This window comes from Hemiscyllium ocellatum, chromosome 1 (assembly GCF_020745735.1).
Source record: "Hemiscyllium ocellatum isolate sHemOce1 chromosome 1, sHemOce1.pat.X.cur, whole genome shotgun sequence".
Lineage (NCBI taxonomy): Eukaryota > Metazoa > Chordata > Chondrichthyes > Orectolobiformes > Hemiscylliidae > Hemiscyllium > Hemiscyllium ocellatum.
This window is the reverse complement of record NC_083401.1, coordinates 162,986,497-163,006,947: the sequence shown is the minus strand read 5'-3', so window position 1 is coordinate 163,006,947 and position 20,451 is coordinate 162,986,497. Positions and strand designations below refer to the sequence as shown.

At 44.1% G+C, this 20,451-nt stretch overlaps 1 protein-coding gene across 6 annotated transcripts in view; it reads right to left on the bottom strand.

Annotated features, from left to right (window-relative positions):
• The window catches only part of dclk2a (doublecortin-like kinase 2a), a 314,799-nt gene that overhangs the window by 44,382 nt on the left and 249,966 nt on the right, over window positions 1–20,451 (bottom strand). For all 6 annotated transcript variants that reach the window (XM_060827326.1, XM_060827342.1, XM_060827359.1 and 3 more), the window contains one exon: window positions 13,414–13,560. In XM_060827326.1, coding sequence (XP_060683309.1) covers window positions 13,414–13,560 — 147 coding nt within the window. The remainder of the gene's footprint in view (window positions 1–13,413; window positions 13,561–20,451) is intronic.

The window sequence follows — 20,451 nt, the reverse complement described above, 5'->3', positions numbered from 1 at the left end:
TGTTCATGAGTATTCTAACATTTACTATATTATGATCACTATTCCCAAAGTAATCCCCTACTGAAGCTTCAACCACCTGGCCGGGCTCATTCCCCAACACCAGGTTCAAATGACCCCTTCCCCTTTTATAGACTGCTCTATAAAACCCTCCTGGATGCTCCTTACAAATTCTGCTCCATCTAGACCTCAAACATTAAGTGAATCCCAGTCAATGTTGGGAAAATTAAAATCTCCCATCCCCACCACACTGTTGCTCCTACATCTTCCCATAATCAGTCTACATATGTGTCCCCCGATCTCACTCTTGTTGGGAGGTCTGTAGTACAGCCCCAACATTGTTACCACACTCTTCCTATTTCTGAGCTCTGCCTATATTGCCTCACTGTTCGAGTCCTCCATAGTGCCCTCCTTCACAACAGCTGTGATATCCTCCCTGACCAGTAATGCGACTCCTATACTCCTTTTACCTCCCTCTCTAACCCACCTGAAGCATCTATATCCTGGGATATTTATTTGCCAATCTTGTCCTTCCCTTAACAAAGTCTCAGTAATATCAATAACATAATTCTCCAGGTACAAATATACAAATACAAATTTAAAAAAATAAAGTACAAATATACAAACATATCCCAAGCCCTAAGTTCATCTGCCTTACCTACTACACCACTTGCATTAAAACAAATGCAACTCAGATCACGAGTCCTTTTGCATTCATCATCTGCTCCCTGCCTCCTCTTCCCCTTACTCACACTGACTTCATTATCTAGTTCCTTACAGGCTTTGAACACTACTTCCTTACTGTCCACTAACCTCCTCATGTTGTTTCCCTTTCCCCTGCCACATTAGTTTAAACCCTCCCCAACAGCATTAGCAAAAGTACCCCCAAGGACATCGGTTCCAGTCCGGCCCAAGTGTCGGCTGTCTAATTTACAATTGCCCCACCTCCCTCAGAACCAGTCCCAATGTCCCAAAAATCTGAACCCCTCCCTCCGGCACCATCTCTCAAGCCAGGCATTCATCCTGCCTATTCTTTCATTTCCACTCTGACTAGCACATGGCACTGGTAGCAATCCTGAGATTACTATCTCTGAGGTCCTACTTTGTAAACTTGGCTCCTAACTCCCTAAATTCTGCTTGTAAAATTCTCCATTTTTTACGGACATCATTGGTGCCTATACGCACCATGATAACTGCTGCTCACCCTCCCCCTTCAGCATGTTCTGCAGCCGATCTGAGACATTCCTGGGAGTCTTGTTTTTGACCACAAAACTGCCTACTACTCCCCTTACTATTGAATCTCCTATTACTATAGCACTTCCACTCTTTAACCTGCCCTTCTGTACAGCAGAGTCAGCCATGGTGCCATGAGCCTGGCTCCTGCTGCCTTGCCCTGGTGAGCCATCTTCCTCCAACAGTATCCAAAACGGTATACCTGACCACAGGGGACACCTGCACTACCTTGCTGCTCTCTCTCTCTCTCTCTCTGCCTTTTGGTCACCCATACCCGTTCTCCCTTAGCAATCCTAATCTGCAGTGTGACCAATTCGCTGAATGTGCTATCCATGACCTCCTCAGCATCGCTCCAAGGTCAGTCCATCCACAGCTCCAGATCTGTCATGTGGTCTAACAAGAGTTGCAACTGGACACACTTCCTGCACAGGGACACCAGCTGCACCCCTGAGATCCCACATTGAGCAAGAGGAGCATAACGTGGGTGTGGGATCTTTTGCCATTTTCACTCTTAAGCTTAATTTAGTCCAACTACAATACCAAATAAATGAAATAAACTTGTTTTTTTTACCCAATCATCACTACTTATGAGCACACAATAAAAAAGAAAATGAAAACTTTACTTTATCAACACACCAGTGTCTTTTTTTGTTTGGTTAGAGGAGGACGGGTGGGAGACACTACATGTGTAGTGAAGGGTCACTGCCCAAAAGTAGCAATTCACTCACCATCCCGCAGCGCAAGTTGGCCGCTCCCACTACTCCATAATGGATGTCACTGATTCCACAAGGTATGTACTTACATGGGAAATTTCCCTTCCCAGCAGTCTCCACCCACCCACCCCACCCACCCCACCCCCAGTCCTCGCTCTCACTGTTGCTGCTAAATGGAGTCGTGGTTATTGCCTTTTTTTTGTGATTTATACACAAGAACACACGGGTATCTTTGTACAACCGCACTCTGAAACCCCCGTTCCACTTAAATAATAGTTTTTATTCCTCATATTTACTTATATTCTATCCAGTCTACCTAATATTTGCCCATTCACTTCACCTATCCATTCCCTTTGCAGACTTATTGTGCAGTCTTGCTTCCACACCTACCTTTGCATCATCAGGAAATTTAGCTTAAAAATAGACACCATCTTCTCATGTCAGAAACTAAGAGATTGTAAACCACTGAAGCCCTAGCCATGATCTCTGCAGCAGTCCTCTAGCTACAAATGCCAACTTGAAAATAACTCATTTAACATAACGCAATTTACCCACCTCCATTGCAGCAAAAACAGTGGAAAAGTCAGAATCCCAAGTACGGTCCCTGAACTCGGCATTTCTCATTTTAATGGAAGCAAGATTGGGACGGGAAGCATTTCATTCATGTGTGCCAGTTAAATGGCCACTTGTCTCCACTCAAATTGGATTCTGCAATCATTGGTGTCTGGAATCCAGAGTGTGGAGATTAGACCACGTACAATCAGGATTGTATGCAGCTTAATTCTTTTACATATCCCTTTTGAGGACTGAGATACTCATGCAGATATGAATTAGAATTCGAATCCCTACAGTATGGAAACAGGCCCTTCGGCCCAACAAGTCCACACTGAATCTCCAAAGAGTAACTCACCCAGACCCATTCACCCCTGACTAATGTACCTACCTTACATAGCCCTGAACATTATGAGCAATTTAGCATGGCCAATTCACCTGACCTGCACATCTTTGGACTGTGGGAGCACCCGGAGGAAACTCATGCAGACATGGGGAGAATGTGCAAACTCCACACAGACAGACAAACACCTGAGGCTGGAATTGAACCTGGGTCCTTGGCTCTGTGAGGTAGCAGTGCTAACCACTGAGCCACCGTGCCGCCCTCCACTGAACCACTGTACCACTCCACAGTCCCTGACCACCTTTGGAATTGGGGGTTAGAGTTTGATTGGGGAGGGGATCTATCAGGCGCCCTTTGCGACTGTTAACCGTACAGAGAATTGTATGTGAAAGGCACACAAACCCTTTGGGACTTTGCAACTTGTCAAGTCCTGTCCAAAACTGTCAAGAAGTGTGTTGACATGTCAACATGTTAAGTGTCAAGGATGTGAACCAGCATCAAGATTTGCCAAGAAGAATAAAAATGCATTCTTTTATGAATGCTTTCCCTGTAGCATGCACTCTGCAATGCTGAATGTTAATTTTTTCACTTGTGTACATGGGTACTTGTGAATACTCAATGTGTTAAATGGTAGGTGATGGCAGAAGACACTGAGTTGAAACAGGGATATGAGGGAGCATGGAAAAGGAGTACAGATCATTCGATTGGATGGAGCAAATTACTGAAGCTGCTGGAGATCACAGTGGGTCAGAGCCACATCCTTGTAGAGAAAGCAACCTAATATTACAAGTCTGGAAGACTCTTCATCAGGGATCAAGTGAAGTGCTGAGGGGAAACATTTATGTGATAGTTGGTGAAGCAGCATTGGAGTGCTGGGGGAGAGAAGATGTTGACAGTTCAGATTACGTGATCAGAATGTGAGAATAGCAGAACAATGTTGTGTCTAACCGCCAGACTGCAAAGGACAGACAGTCCCACTGGGGTGGGGCAAGGGGGGGAGAGGACATGGTGACAGAGAATGTAACAAGCAAAACTAAAAGAAAGGGAGGGAATGGGTTCCCAATTTGAAGGTACTGAAGTCAGCATTGAGCCCAGAAGGTTACAAACTGCCTCATTTGAAGATGTGATGTGCTCCTCCAGTTTGCACTGTGATTCGCTGGAGCATTGCAGTATGCTGAGGACAGACAAGTGGGCATACAAACAGGACCCTGTGCTCAAATGACTGGCTATGGGAAGGTTTGTGCGCGTATGGATTGGAGAGGTTCTGCAAAATGGTCACCCAGTCTGTGTTTGGTTCCTCCAGTGTAGAGTAGGCTACATTGGGTGCTGCTTCAACTGTTTAGGCCTCCTCCAATCTTATTTAGTGTATTCGCTGCACCCAATGTGGTCTACTCTACATTGCAGAAATTAAATGCAGACTGGCTGACCTCTTTTACAGAACACTCTAGTCTGTGTGCAAGCACGACCCCACCTTCTCCTAGCAACAGGCCATTTTAACACAGAGTACTGCTCGCATGCCCACTTATCTGTCCTTGACATGCTGATACCATCTACCATGCCCCCAGGCCGTGGGGGGGGGAATGTGTCGATGAGCAAAGGGTGGCACAGGGACTCTGAAGGGCTATGTCAAATTGGAAATGGACACAGCTATGAGGGGCGATGGGGAATGGGCAATGGGCGTGGGGAGGCAGAGATTCTATGGAGGCCCATTGTGAATGGATAAAGAGTAGTACACAGAGTAGTACAGGGAGAATGAAGGACTGTGGGTATAGGTCAATGTGCATACAGTGGCACGGGGATTTGAGGGGCCATGGGAAGTGGTGGATGGGCTTAGGGTGGCAGGACTGGGACATCGGGAGTGCGTGGAGGTGAAGGGGAGTGTAGGGGAGAATGAGTAAGGAGGAAGGAGGTTTTATGTTTTAATCTTTATTTTAAAAAATTGACCACAGTCCTAGAGCTCGGAGGTAGACTCTCTTCCCAGCCAGCTTCAGGAACTGGCAAAGTCTTGAGCTCTATTCAACTCCCAATTCATCCCACACCTTTGGACTGGAAATGTGAAGTCCAGTGCCTGGTTTTCCAGTTTAGGTTTGCAAAGCTGAGATTTCTCCTGCCTCTTGCGGCCTGTTTCCTGTTAGTTAGCCAGTCCCCTACCAATGCTAAAATTGACCCCCAGCATCATGGTTTGGTAGATACATTTTACGTGGCGCCCGAGTAAATTTTTTTTAAAGAAATGAAACATGTTATATCCAGAGGTTCCTCTTTAACCATTTTGCTTGCTACATCTTTCTCAATACACGATTTTATTCTTCTAAAACTACATTAATGATTGCATTGTGATTTTCTTAATTACTTGTCACTACTTGCTCAGTAAGTCCAGCATTTTCCCAATGGCAGTTGGTGGGAACTCGAGTATATTTTCCTGCTTTCTGCCTTTCTTCCTTCTTGATCAAGGTCTTACATTTGCAGGGCTTTCTTACACAGCTATGATCAAATCTATCATCTCAAATATGGGACTTCCTCCCTCTGCATTGAGAAACATGGTGATCACATTCCCAGACAGGGAAACCCAAGCACTCTGCTGTGCTTTTCATATTAAATCAACAATGCATTATGAGTGTACATTTTTCTGGAATGTATAGATGATCTTCCCCCTTTAAGATTTCAAGAAACAATATTCTGTAATGGCTAGTATTCAAGTAAATCACCTGCATCTGGATTTGGGATTTTTCAGTCCTGATTTGGGACCATGTGGCGTTGGATGGGAGAACAAGTGGCAGGTAGGGAGTGGATGTGGTGGACCCACCCCCATTTCTATCTCTGGCCATTTCCAGCAGCACAAAATCCTGCCAGCAGGCACTCTGGGATAGAATTGGGATAGCAATGTTGGAAAACCCCCAATTCCTGGTTCCCACCTCCATCATGAAAATCTGGCTGAAGTATACCAAACAGTTGGGAGGTTTGTGAGATAGCTCCGAATGGATCCGATTTACCCTGATAGCAAATAGATAAATTATACGCTAATATTACTTTCAAGTTACGAATAAAAATCTTCAATGGTGACTAGCCCATTATTTTTCCCTGTGCTACATTCTAGAGCCAAATAGCCTGGTCCCTTCGCTAATGACATCACTTTTCAGTTGTCTATAATAAAAGCCATTTTGCCAGGTCTCACTTTAGCTTCCTAACCCCAACCTACTTAGGTTCCTTCACACAAGACAACACCTTCTTCATTGTTACAAACTTCATCTCCCACTGTCCTGTCTGCACCACTGTACAACATAGCGTCACAGGGAAATTTAAACAGCTTTATTTCCCGTTGCACTCCTGCATCACTGATAAAAAGTCTAACAGCAAAATGAATAAACTGAATAGCACTGCTCTTTGGAATAACCTGTTCCTGGCACCAACTCATAGATGTCTCTGAATAACCATCCTTTACCTTGTTTGACACAGTTTCTAATGCTCTCCAAAGCTGACCTCAATACATGCTTATCTCCCTTTTGCTAGATCCAAAAAAACTGCAGATGCTGGATTCCAAGGTCAGAATCCAAAGCAGGAGGCTGGAAGAACACAGCAAGCTAAGCAGCATCAGGAGGCAGAGAAGTCAATGCTTTAGGTGATGGGTATGGGAGGAGCTGGAGATAAAGGGTGTGGGGCAGGGTGACAAAGTGGCGATAGGTGAAGACAGGTAGAGGTTACGACCTGGTCGGTCAATGGGAGGAATGAATCTGGTCAGTGGCTAGAAGGGTCGGTCAGAGCAATGGGAGGGGGGAGGGGCTGGGAAGGGAGGTTATTTGAAATTAGAGAACTCAATGTTGAGTCCTCCAGGCTGTAGGCTACCCAGACAGAAAATAAGGTGTTGTTCCTCCAATTTGTTTTTTGATTCGTTGTGGCAATGGAGGAGGCCGAGGTCATGTTGGAAAGAGGTGGGAAGGGGAATTAAAATGGGCGGTGACTGGGAGGTCAGGTAGGCCCCAGAGGGCCCGGCTGAGATACTGAGCGAAACATTCCCTTAGTTTATGTTTGGACTCCCGAGGTAGAGAAGACTACTTCCTTTCCCTTCTCACTCCCTTTCTGACATGACCATCCTTGGCCTCCTCCACTGCCACAAGGAGTCAAACCGCAACTTGGAGGAACACCACCTATCTTCCACCTGGGCAGCCTACACCCTGGAGGACTCAACACTGAGTTGTCCAATAACCTTGCTTCCTCTGACTGACCCTTCCTTCTCTGCCACCAACCGGATTCATTCCTCCCATTGACCAACCAGGTCGTACCCTCTGCCTATCTTCACTGATCCCTTCACCAACCTGCCCCTGCCACCCCCTTTATCTGCAGCTCCCCCTACACCCAACCCCAGCCCTGAAGAAGGATTACACCCGAAACGTTGACTTCTCCCCCTCCTGATGCTGCCTGGCTTGTTGTGTTCTTCCAGCCTCCTGCCTGTCTACCCTTTGCACCAGGCTTTGATAGTTTGCAGCAAAACTCCTGTTCCAGTCTAGGTAAAGGATGTCTATGGAACTCTTTTCTTCACAAACTTCAATGTCATCTCAAAGGATGCAAACAGATTTGTCATGTGCAGTCCTCTCTGGAAACCTATATTGACCTGTCCTGACGACACAACTGCTCTGGGAGGTTGAATGAGAGGCAGCAGTTTCTTGCACAGACACTAAATATAGATGGCCTTCAGCAGATAGCACAACTCTGCAAGCACCCTTGAGTTGACCTGTGTCCGATAGTTTGGGCAGAATCAGCAAAAATCCCACAGAAAGGTGGAAACTGCCACTGCTGAGGTTCTAGGTAAAAACAATGACTGCAGATGCTGGAAACCAGATTCTGGATCAGTGGTGCTGGAAGAGCACAGCAGTTCAGGCAATTAGATACTGCCTGAACTGCTGTGCTCTTCCAGCATCACTGATCCAGAAACTGCTGAGGTTCTGTCAGGCCACTGTCACTGCCCAACCAGACTTGCAGAAATTATACCCTGTAATTTCGAAGTTTTCTAATTACGATCTGATCAAGATTTGGAAACATTTCCTTCAATCTTAAAAGATTATTCTGAAAGAGAATTTAAAATATACTTGCTCGTACTGTACTCTTATACTGTGTGTGCACTCTGCTTAATCAACAGAATCAGTGCAGCTTGCAGCAACTGACTGAAACTGGAACCAACATGAATATATTCAGTGTTCAACGCGGTGGGAGAAATAATGGGCACAGCTGCTGACTTTGTTAAAATGAAAGGAACTAGGATAGTTATGCTCGCAGGACTCTCACAGAATACAGCTGGGATTTTGCTAATGTCAAGACATCTTAAAGTTTAGCTGCTGCCAAAAGAATCCTGCAATTATTTTCTAGAATGATCTTAGATCTCTGCAGCTGCGTCATCCATATAACGGTGCAGTGACTGGGCAGAAAATCAATGACAGCCGCCGTCAGCAGGGACATTGGTTTATAGTGATTGAAAAAGGTAAAAATTTAATGAGTTTCTGAGACCTTTGCTGGTGCTTTGGGATCATAATCTATAATTCTATCAGAAAAAAACAAATCCAATCCTGGGATTCAGGCAATGCTCTTTCTGAAATTGAAACAAAGGTTCAATAGAGCACATGTACCTCAAATTCAGTCTGCAAGCAATTGCCTGATGGTCTCAGCACAGATTACCACGAGGTTTCTGAATGCCTGCAAGCTGCCAGTATTAAACTCGTTTCTTCCTTACCCCAGGCTGTGAATGGAGCACCTCCCCTGGGTGTGGTTGAAGACAAGAGCAAAGCCATTAAAAGGACAGTTTATATCAGATGTCCAAATGTTCAAAATGTCAGATAGCTCAGGTGAGTATAGAAAGTTAAAATAAAATTGAGAGAGCAAAGAGGGGCCATGAAACTATATTGGCAATAAAATACATAAAGAGCAAGTGCGTACATAAAGAGTAAGTATGGTCAGAGATCAAAAGGTGACATTTTTGCATGGATGTGTAAGATTCAGGCATGCTTGATTGTTTCTGTTTTCACAAAGCAGAGGGACAAAACAATGTAATCAAGGAAGGGAGTATGAAAAATCTAACATAAAAAAGGCCAAGAAATATTACGCTGTGTAGCATCCTTGATAATTTTACAAGTCACCTGCCTCAGACAGAGTGTGTTTCAGGCTGCTACAGAAGAAATGGCAGTGGCTCTGACCATTATTTTTTAATCTCACTGGCTGCATGCAAGGTGCTAGAAGACAGAAGAGCTACTCACATTTTCTGCAAAGGGAGAAGAGTGAACAAGAGAGAATCTAACCACTGCCTCTTGACATTCAATAGCATTACCATTTCTGAATCCTCCAGACTAACCGCTTGGAGCTTGCCACTGACTCAAAACTGAACTGGACTGGCCACTTCATACTGTAGCTACAACAGCAGATCAGAGGAGGAATTCTTTAGTGACCCATTTCATGTCTCCCCAGTGTATTTCCACAAGGTACAGTTAGGGTTCTAATGGAATACTCAGCAGTTACCTGGATGAATGAATCTCCATCAACTTTCAAGAAGTTCAACACCATCCAGAACAAATAACACTTGGCTGGCACCCCACCCACTACCTTCCACATACATTTGCTTTACCAATGCACAATGGCAGCAGCGTGGTTCATCTACAATGACCCAAGGTTCCTTTGACAGAACCTTCTAAACCCATGACTCCTTCTACCCCTGAGAACGACAAGGGCATGGTAATACCAATGCCCACAAGTTCTCCTCCAAGCCATATACCATCCTGACTTATAACTATATCATTGTTTCTTCACTGTCGCTGGCTCAGAATCCTGGGACTCCCTTCCTTACAGTATTGTGGGTGCAGCGACACCCCAAGGTCTTCAGTAATTCCAGAAAGCAGCTCACCACCACTTTCTCAGGGAAATTAAAGTTGTGCAATAAGGCTAGCTACAGGTGCCAATGTCTCATGACAAATATGAAAAGAACAGTATATAATGGGCAATTACAGGCCAGTCAGCTTAATCTCAGTGGTGGGAAAATTATTGGAAACAGTTCTGAGAGGCAGTATAAATATAGACACATGAAATAATCAAAGACAGTCAGAATGGATTTGTTAATGGAAGGTGATGCCCGACTAACTCATTACATTTTCTTGAAAAGGTAACAAGGGTCAATGAAGGCAATATCTTTGATGTAATTTACATGGATTTCAGCAAGGTTTTTGATAAAGTCCCAGAAGGCATTCTGGGCTGCAAATTAATAGCCCATGGTAGTGGCAAGTTAGATTGATAACTCAGATACTACAAGATACAAAGAGTATTGGTTAAGAGATGATTTCTTGAGATTGGAAGCCTGTTTTTGGTGGGATTCCACAGGGCTCACTACAGGCAATGTCCAGGATTTAGACTTAAATGCAGGAGTCATAAATAATTTTGCATGACACAAGAATCGGTTGTGGTGAGGAAGAAAGATGTAATCCATACAGACTGCTACCAATGGATTGATCGAGCGAGCAGAAAATTAGCAAATGGAATTCAATTCAATGTAAAGCAATGCATTTGAGGAGCTTAGACAAGGCAAAGAGTTCACAATAAATAGTCAGATTCTGAAAAGGTAGAGGGACAAAGGGACTTTACAGTGTGTGTTTACAGTCTTTGGAGGAAGCTAGACAGCTAGAAGAGGTGATCAAAATGGACTACAATATTACTAAGAGGGAGTAACGTCTGGGGCAGCAGTTAGGGTGCAGAAAGATCAGGGGTGGGGCGTTGTGTGTGGCTGGAACTAGGAGGGCAGTAGGGTGGATTGAAAGGGACATGCTGAATGAGGAGAAGGGTCCTCAGCTAGAGTTGGTCAAGGCAACATAAGGGAAAAGCTGGAAACTGAAATAATAGATTCAGGTCCAGAATAGCAAAACACATACATGAACTCCGAAAACTCACGATACTTAGGACTGGTTACAGAAAAGTGAGGAAACAGAAAACCTGATGGTGAATAGAAAATGGGAGCTATTAGGAAGAAATCCAGAATTAAAATCAAAGATCCTCTGTGGGATAATGACAACATTGGCAGGATAGAGTCACCTCAGTTTTAGTGCAGTAACAATTTGTTGTTGATGGTTAGAGATTGCAGAGCTGTCTATTTAAAGGTGACAAATAACCTTCAATGAGACAGTTGGAGACCTCCCCTGGCTTCAAAGGAGTGTCGAGCTGCAGCGAAAGCTAACTGACAAAGCACTTTATTTAAATACACTAAAAATGCAAAAAGCAGCCAGCAATCATGGTGAGGGGGTGGGGGCTGGAGGTGATCCGCAATACAGACCCTCTTACACCTGTATCTCTCCCCATGCAGAAATATGCGTAGGCCCTCAACCTTCCTAGAAAATCCATATCTTTAAAAAGGTTCTTAATAAATCTGATTGGCTGCCTGCTTCATTGGACAGCCAGTCCTGCTGGTTTTGAAACCATCTCAGGAATGGGCTTGGGAAACAGCCTGATTGGTTGTTACCTGCTCTGTTACCTCTCTGGTAGCTCTGCTGTTGGTGATATTTGTGAATGATATGGAGCCAAACATTTGTAATAGTATTATTTTATTTTTCACTCAGGTCAGGGGGCAGGTCCAAATGCTTGGGTATGGGCAGGGTGGTGCCAGGGGCAGCACTGAGGCCTGTGATTTCTGACACTAGCCCTGCTGAACAAAACTGTGGTTGATTTAAGCAGTTCCAGGCTCTTTAGGTGGCTGATAGAGTCATAGAGTTATACAACATGGATCCTTTGATCTACCTCATCCATTCCAAGTACCATTCACCAGAGTTTGGCCCATATCCCTCTAGCCCTTTCCTATCACGTACTCAAGCAGATGTCTTTTAAATATTGTAATTGTACCTGCCCCACCATTTCCTCTGGCAGCTCATTCCATACCCTCTTCGTGAAAAAGTCACCCCTTAGGTCCTTTTTACATCTTTCCCCTGTCACTTTAAGCCTATGCCCTCTAGTTTTAGTATCCCCTACCCAGGGAAAAAGACCTTGGCTATTCACTTTATCCATGCCCTTTATGATTTTATAAACCTCTATTAGGTCACCCTTCAGCTTTTGATACTCCAGGGAAAACAACCCCAGTCTATTCAGCCTCTCCCTATAGCTCAAGCCCTCCAACCCTGGCAACATCCTTGAAATCTTTTTGGAACCCTTTCAAGTTTAACATCTTTCCTATTGTAGGGTGACCAGATTTGATTAATTTTAATATTGACAAACGTGCAATAATACACAAACAGAAAAGAAGGAGCTGTATTTTCAGAACAAGTCCCGTGTCTTCAAGACATCCCAGGTGCTCTAACATAAAGAAGACATTCGATGATTGAATCACTGTAACCAATACAAATAGGCCTCATGTACATGAATAAATTGGGAATAATATTACTTGCAGCTGCCTGTCATAACAGCACACTAGTAACCTGATAATGCTGGTAAGTTACTTAGCACAATATCAGTGTGGTAGGAACTTCTGGATGAGACAGTAGGGAAACCTGCTTATTCCAGGCAGGAAGCAACCTGTAATATGCAAATCAGGGTCATAAAACATGGTCAAACTACAATTTAAAGTCTAATGAGCTTGACAGATGTACTGCCCATTTTCACAAGCTCGGAGCGGCCTCATCAATGGTCTTTAAAGAGAACGCTTCAACTGGTTTCCCATTCACAGCTGTTCTCCCACCCAGCAAACGCTCCTCAGGGGCACCTTCTTCCTGCCCAGGAGACAGCGAGGTCTACAGATGCTGGAGATCAGAGTCGAGTATGTGGTGCTGGAAAAGCACAGCAAGTCAGGCAGCATCCAAGAAGCAGGAGAATCGACGTTTCGGGTTGGAGCCCTACATCAGGAATGTCGATTCTCCTGCTCCTCGGATGCTGCCTGGACTGATGTTCTTTTCCAGCACCACACTCTTGACTTCTTCCTTCCCAGGCCCAAGCTGTCTTCTGCTCCCATGTAGGGTGGAAAGGTTTGGCACAACGAACTTGTTAGGTCCTTACAAATGAGGTCCAGGCTGTAAGCTGATACAGACTTCATAGCACCAACACACGATGGACGGTGGTGGGGAAGACAGAAGTAAAAGGTAAAGTTGTTGTAAGCCCAAGATCCCCATCAGGCTGCTCTCTCATTAGAGAGAGAGAGAGAGAGAGAGAGACACACAAGTGGTGGTGAGAGCATAACCTGAAGGTCACCATAGCTGAAGGAAAGGATGAGGTTGAGAAGGCAATCTCAGCCAGTGCAGGAACTGAACCCACTCCATTGACATCACTCTGCACTCATCACACTGAACCAGACGTTCAGCCAACTAAGCATTCTCTGGCCACAAGGCACTTTTGTAATACGTGCTCAAATCATTTGGAATCTTTGTTAACTTCAATGGTGACAATGTCAAATCGATAACTTTGTAAAGGAGATTTGATTTGGGTGTTTCCCATTCATATATTTGTAACATGGCTAAAATTCAATCATTCATTCACTGTGTCTGATACAGGTGAAATCAGTATTAATACTGTGCTGGTCAACTCTACAGGACTAAAATAATTGGTGGTATATTCACTCCCAAGCTCAAAACATACCAACAAGTTTTCCGGCTTGATGTCCCTGTGTACAATGTTCAGGCTGTGCAGATATTTGAGTGCAGAAACGAGGTTGTACACCATGGCACTAGCATCCCGTTCTGTGTACTTAGTTGATGATGTAATGGCATCAAACAGGTCTCCACCCTGTCAGGAAAGACATTAACAACAGACAAGAAATGAGCCATGTACGATAGTAGGGAACAGTGCAAAATACCCTTTGGTTGTTGTACACTGACATCGCACCTTCAGCACAAATCCACAGGAAAGTTTTAGACTTGGAATTAAATTTGTCCTGTCCTGAATTTGCAAGGTAATTTGTACGTGTTTTTGACAGGGGTGCAGCCTCTACCAAATCAGAGCAAAGTGAACGTGTGTGAGACCCAGAGATGAACACCAACTAGCCACAAAACGACACTACCAGCTAATCCTTAGTAACCACACACGCAGATGACAAGCAACATGAATTCGACTGGGACAACACTACTATTATAGGACAAGCCAAACAGAGAACAGCCAGGGAATTCCTAGAGGCATGGCACTCATCCACAGATTCTATCAACAAGCACATCGACCTGGACCCAATATACCGGCCACTGCAGCGGACAGCTGGAACTGACAACCGGAAGCGGCAGAGACAAATCACTACAAATGCTGGAGGAAAGATCACAGAAGCGCTTCACAGGAGGCTCCCAAGCACTGAGGATGTCACCTAGACAGGGGACGAAATGTTTGCAACACAAATTCCCAGCTCGGCGAACAGAACCACAACACCCAGAAGTGGGAATAGCATAGTCAAGAATACTTTATGATCCTGTCAGATCAGGACGATATTGGGGAAGTGATCAGTAAGCCCAGAAGGAAGATGCATTACCTTCTTCAGGAATATCAGCTTTAAAGGCCATCTTTGTAGCGGAGGCCTGAGTCATAGAGATGTACAGCATGGAAACAGACCCTTCGGTCCAACCCGTCCATGCCGACCAGATATCCCAACCCAATCTAGTCTCACCTGCCAGCACCCGGCCCATATCCCTCTAAACCCTTCCTATTCATATACCCATCCAAATGCCTCTTAAATGTTACAAATGTACCAGCCTCCACCACATCCTCTGGCAGCTTATTCCATACACGTACCACCCTCTGCTTGAAAAAGTTGCCCCTTAGGTCCCTTTTATATCTTTCCCCTCTCACCCTAAACCTATGCCCTTTAATTCTGGACTCCCCCAACCTCAGGAAAAAGACTTTGTCTATTTATCCTATCCATGTCCCTCATAATTTTGTAAACCTCCATAAGGTCACCCCTCAGCCTCCGACGCTCCAGGGAAAACAGCCCCAGCCTGTTCAGCCTCTCCCTATAGCTCAAATCCTCCAACCCTGGCAACATCCTTGTAAATCCTTTCTGAACCCTTTCAAGTTTCATAGCATCTTTCCAATAGGAAGGAGACCAGAATTGCATGCAATATTCCAACAGTGGCCTAACCAATGCTCTGTAGAGCCACAACATGACCTTCTAACTCCTGTACTCAATACTCTGACCAATAAAGGAAAGCATACCAAACGCCTTCTTCACTATTCTATCTACCTTTGACTCCACTTTCAAGGAGCTATGAACCTGTACTTCAAGGTCTCTTTGTTCAGCAACACTCCCTAGGACCTTACTATTAAGTGTATAAGTCCTGTTAAAATTTGCTTTCCCAAAATGCAGCACCTCGTACTTATCTAAATTAAATTCCATCTGCCACTTCTCAGCCCATTGGCCCATTTGTTCTGGAAAGCTGGAATTATGTGTACCCCAGTCGAGCTATGATTTTATCTTCATGGAAGGATTTCAAAATAGATTGCCCCACAGTTCCCTGGGATGGGCAGTTTCCCTTGATGTTCCCCTGTGAGAGCAAACAACTGTAGAGTAACAGGACACTAAAAACAAGGTGGAATTGTTATTGCTGTCAATCATAAGACATGCCTGATATTGAAGTCAATGAAATTGAATATCGCTTAACTGCGCCTATATTTATTCAGCACCACTAACAGAACAGCACTGTCATCACTGATCAATACCAGAAACCAGATGCATGATCATGGGGCTGAATCTCCTTCAGCCTCCTCAATCTTCCTGACAGCAATTCACATCCACCACTCGCCACACCAACCAAGCTATCATTACCATGTAGCGGGGGGGGAGGGGGGGGGGGGAATCCGCAACAGGGATATTCATGTACAAATTCCCTTGCAAATTCAGGCTATACAAACATCTAACATACCTTTGTTAGTGGTGACAATTGTCCTGATCAATCAAAGTGATTGGTTGCTGCAACATCAATTATTGCTCATACCACCTTCCTTCCCATGAGCAGATTCCCGATTGGCTGAGGCTTCCTGTCACTCTCTAACTCGCAGACAGATTGGTTGCTGCCTCCACAACTGTCAAGCTGAGATGGACTCCAACTGAAAGGAAGGAGACCTGTCGAGAGTTTCCACATCCTGGTGGGTTGAATGTCTGGGATCTTTGAACAGTGTCTTGTCTTTAAATTCAGTGTCCAGGATGTTTCCCCAGAGGGTGCAGATGCAGAATGGATTGGCCCAAAACTGAACAGAGCTCAAACTGCACACAAGGGCTGGCTTAAAGAGGAGGGCACTCAGTGGAACTGCAAACCCAGACAGTTCAGCAATTGGATCAAACTGTCAGGACACCACATCATTTGGGACTGTTCCAACCAAAAGTTGAGAGATGGTGAGACAGTGTTATTTAGCTAACATTTGATAATTAATGTTGTGCCTTTTGATAAAGTTGCTCGTCAACATTTAACAAGTGACTGATGGGATGTCACCAGTCTTTCAACGTGATCACATTGAAACTCACTCTGTAACATTCCCTTGATTCCAGTGACCCTAGATAATGTCATTACAGGAAATGTCAGCTAGCACACAGGAACGTGGACCTTGCTGATTTTCAGCCTCTTGTATAAAAGCTTGATTGGTTAAATTATTTGTGAATATCAGATTAAAAACTACTCATGAGTGCAAACTGAAAGAATAATTTTGATTTCCAAATGTTTTGAACAGCACCACTGAGTGATGTGCTTGAAGGAATGAGCTTCATTTGAACTTAGATTACAAAGTATTGCAGGTCTCATTCAAATTCCAGTTCCGATCTCAGATGTATCTTAGTCAGAAAATGAATCTAAATTTGAATATTAGATCTGGGCTTCAGTAATAGTATTGATAACTGAAATCCCAACTACGCCTGTAGATCCTGCCTTGAGATGCTGTTGAATTCTATGCAACATGAAGGTTGTTTGGAGTGAGCAGTGAGCTGAATTCAATGGGTACCTGCTTTGATTTCCATGTCTAGTTTTCTTGATGTCTAGCTTGCTTCATAAGATGTGAAGCTAAATATTAATGAGACAACTTGGGTCATTAACAAGATGTTTAACAAGCACTAATCCTCTTCCATTGGCAACCCGCCTCTGTCAAGTAAGAAACTCACTATTCTGCAGGTCGAAGTGTTCCCAGCATCAATGTGGGCCTTCTTGGACTTCATTTCTGTTTCTGTTATAAATCTCACAAAAGTCCATATTGCTCAGACCCTTATAAGATTCCACCCAATCTTTCAATATCATTTTGGCATGGCATATAGCCCCTGCTGAATTAGTGACTGTAACCTGCTCTTGATGTTACAACCTATCCTTTCCACTTCCCTTCTCATTCTCAATGCCTTCACAGAGTCGTAGAGATGTACAAAGCACGGAAACAGACTCTTCAATCCAACAAATCCATGCTGACCAGATATCCCAACCTAATCTAGTCCCCTTTGCCAGCACCTGGCCCATATCCCTCTAAACCTTCATATTCATATACCCATGCTGATGCCTCTCAAACGTTTAATTGTAACAGCTTCCACCACTTCCCCAGGCTGCTCATTCCATACACGTACCACCCTCTGCGTGAAAACGTTTCCCTTAGGTCTCTTTTATATCTTTCCCCTCTCACCCTAAACCTATGCCCTCTAGTTCTGGATTCCCCCCACCCCAGAAAAAAGACGTCTATTTATCCTATCCATGCCCCTCATGATCTTATAATCAAATGCATCTTGAATCTTGATCATATACTCTTGGTATCATTTCAAAGAAGCTGAAGTCTTAAGATTTCGTGGTCATTTTCGCTTGTCAATATTAAGAGTTTGATTCCACCAGACAGCACAGCTCCGTCACTACCTCCTGGTGAGTCAGAGCTAGCAAAGACATTCTCAAGTATACATCGTCCCGGGTGACTCGCAAGGGGAAAGCTAGACACTGACAATCCATCACTGATGGAAGCAAAACTGCCTCACATGCATCCTTTACATCTATCTTAAGATCTCAAGTAATCAGGGACGGGAAAAAAAGATGCATCGGTGATTACTCAACTCTGCAAGCCTGAAAACACTGTTACCTGTTTTTTGGTCATTGAACCTGGGCAGTCAGTCTACAACACACCCCTGATGAAAACAGTGGGAAGTCTTGCTTTTGTGTAACACCCCTTCCTTCACACAAGCCTTATGGATTCTCAGACATTTTATAGATGGGTATTACGACTGACTGTTAAAATCTATCTTCAACTCAGTGGCTCTATAACTGTGAAACTCTATTTTTGACCGAGTTGTGCTGTATTGAAATACAGTATGGAAATTAAGACATGGGCACCAGTCCACAATTTTAACAAAAATTATGATTTTCAGATTTGGAGCTGTGGCTCTATACTGGGATAGAGATTGTCTCATATAATATGGAACTGGATTAATATGCGCTGTTAAATGTAATCAGTTCCATGAACTGGGATTAATTGCGTGAAGGGGTTGAAGAGGAATTTTGCGTATTTATTGGCCCCAAGGTATTTTTTCTGATTTCCTTTTGCCTTCCCATGTCCTTTGCCCTGGAGCATGTATCCATTTTCCTTCGTTACAAGGAGTGGCAGGGAAAGATTAATGTCCAATAATTAGATATTGTATTTTGCTTTGTGATTTTAAGTTTGGAACCATAAACCCTCCACATGAAATTGTGAAAAGATTGCTTTTTAAAGATGCACAGCAGTGTGTACTTCGAAGCTGAACATTTAAAGTGAAAATATAATTATATCCATCAATCAAACAGCATCAGTAACAATAGAACAGCAATCCAACAGTACCTGAGGGAACATCATCACTGCTAACTGACAGCAATTCTGTATATCTCATTAAGGATAACTATTAAAAAAAAAAGTGTTATAAATATGATAGTTGTTCATATGTTGAAATTTTAAGTGTGCTGCCCTCCAGATCTAATACTTATAAGTTCAATTATATGCTTAGACTTTTACTGCTCACCTCAATTGCCATCACAAGAGAATTTAAGATATTATTCTCAGTTTGCATAGTAATGAAAATGAGCACCAGCCTCGTGAATAACTTATTCAGTATCTAATTTCAATTATTAATGAATGAAATTGTATGACTGCAATGAGAAAACGGCATTTGAAAACATTCTCATGTCTTTTAGATTAGATTACTTAGATTAGATTACTTACAGTGTGGAAACAGGCCCTTCGGCCCAACAAGTCCACACCGACCTGCCGAAGCGCAACCCACCCACACCCCTACATTTACCCCTTACCTAACCTATTTAGCATGGCCAATTCACCTGACCCGCACATCTTTGGACTGTGGGAGGAAACCGGAGCACCCGGAGGAAACCCACGCAGACACTGGGAGAACGTGCAAACTCCACACAGTCTGTCGCCAGAGTCGGGAATTGAACCCGGGTCTCCGGTGCTGTGAGGCAGCAGTGCTAACCACTGTGCCACCGTGCTGCCCACTTGTCATGCAGGACTTGAACCTGTATGAATTACATTGCCTGGCCAACCCTGCTCACTGATCCAGAAGTTCCAGTTGCCTCCTACTGCACAGAAGAAAGATTTAATCCAACTGAATAATGCTGGCTGAATCCAGTTTATTTAACGGGATTCAGTTGATTCTACATTTAGAAATCAGAAATCTGATTACGAGAGATCTAATGTTTGCATCATAAACACACTCTGACCTCAGTACACCAAAAGGATCATGTGCTGGTTGTTTACTTCTCACTTTTTCAAGTACTTCTGCAGCCCAACCAGTGTCAGAGGAAGTGCTGCATACTGCCGTTACGGTTATTTCCTTTTGATTTTCAACTCCCTTGAAGTGGAGTCGGGAGTAGGAACAGTTACTTGCCTCACAACAAAACTGCAGACTGCTGCAAGTCAGTGCTTATACCCTTCCATTGCATCCAACCTATTCTCAGCACCCCCTGAACTGCTGGTGTTATAACTCACCCAAATGGGCCTGGAGTGGTTAATACCTGTTGCTTTGCGAAGGTGAGAAACAAGGCCTCACCTGGGATGAGCTTTGGGCCTAGACATCTGGTGCATGTGCCAAATGTGTCACCAATCCTGTGTCTGAAATTAAGCTCAAACCAATTTCTTACCAGATTTTCACTTCAGCACCAGCTTGAACACTAATTGGGCATATCTGTTCAGGGAGAAAGAGAGGTCTGCAGATGCTGGAGATCAGAGCTGAAAATGTGTTGCTGGAAAAACGCAGCAGGTCAGGCAGCATCCAAGGAACAGGAGATTCGACATTTCGGGCATAAGCCTGAAGAAGGGTTTATGCCCGAAACGTCGAATCTCCTGTTCCTTGGATGCTGTCTGACCTGCTGCGCTTTTCCAGCAACACATTTTCAGCTCATATCTGTTCAGGATTGACCAGAAGGCCATAAAAAATAGGAGCTGAATTAGGCCATTCATGCCATTGAGGCTGCTCCACCATTTGATCCTGCCTGATACGTTTCTCAGAGTAAAAAGTGAGGTCTGCAGATGCTGGAGATCAGAGCTGAAAATGTGTTGCTGGTTAAAGCACAGCAGGTTAGGCAGCATCCAAGGAACAGGAAATTTGACGTTTTGGGCCAGAGCCCTTCATCCTGATGAAGGGCTCTGGCCCGAAATGTCGAATTTCCTGTTCCTTGGATGCTGCCTAACCTGCTGTGCTTTAAC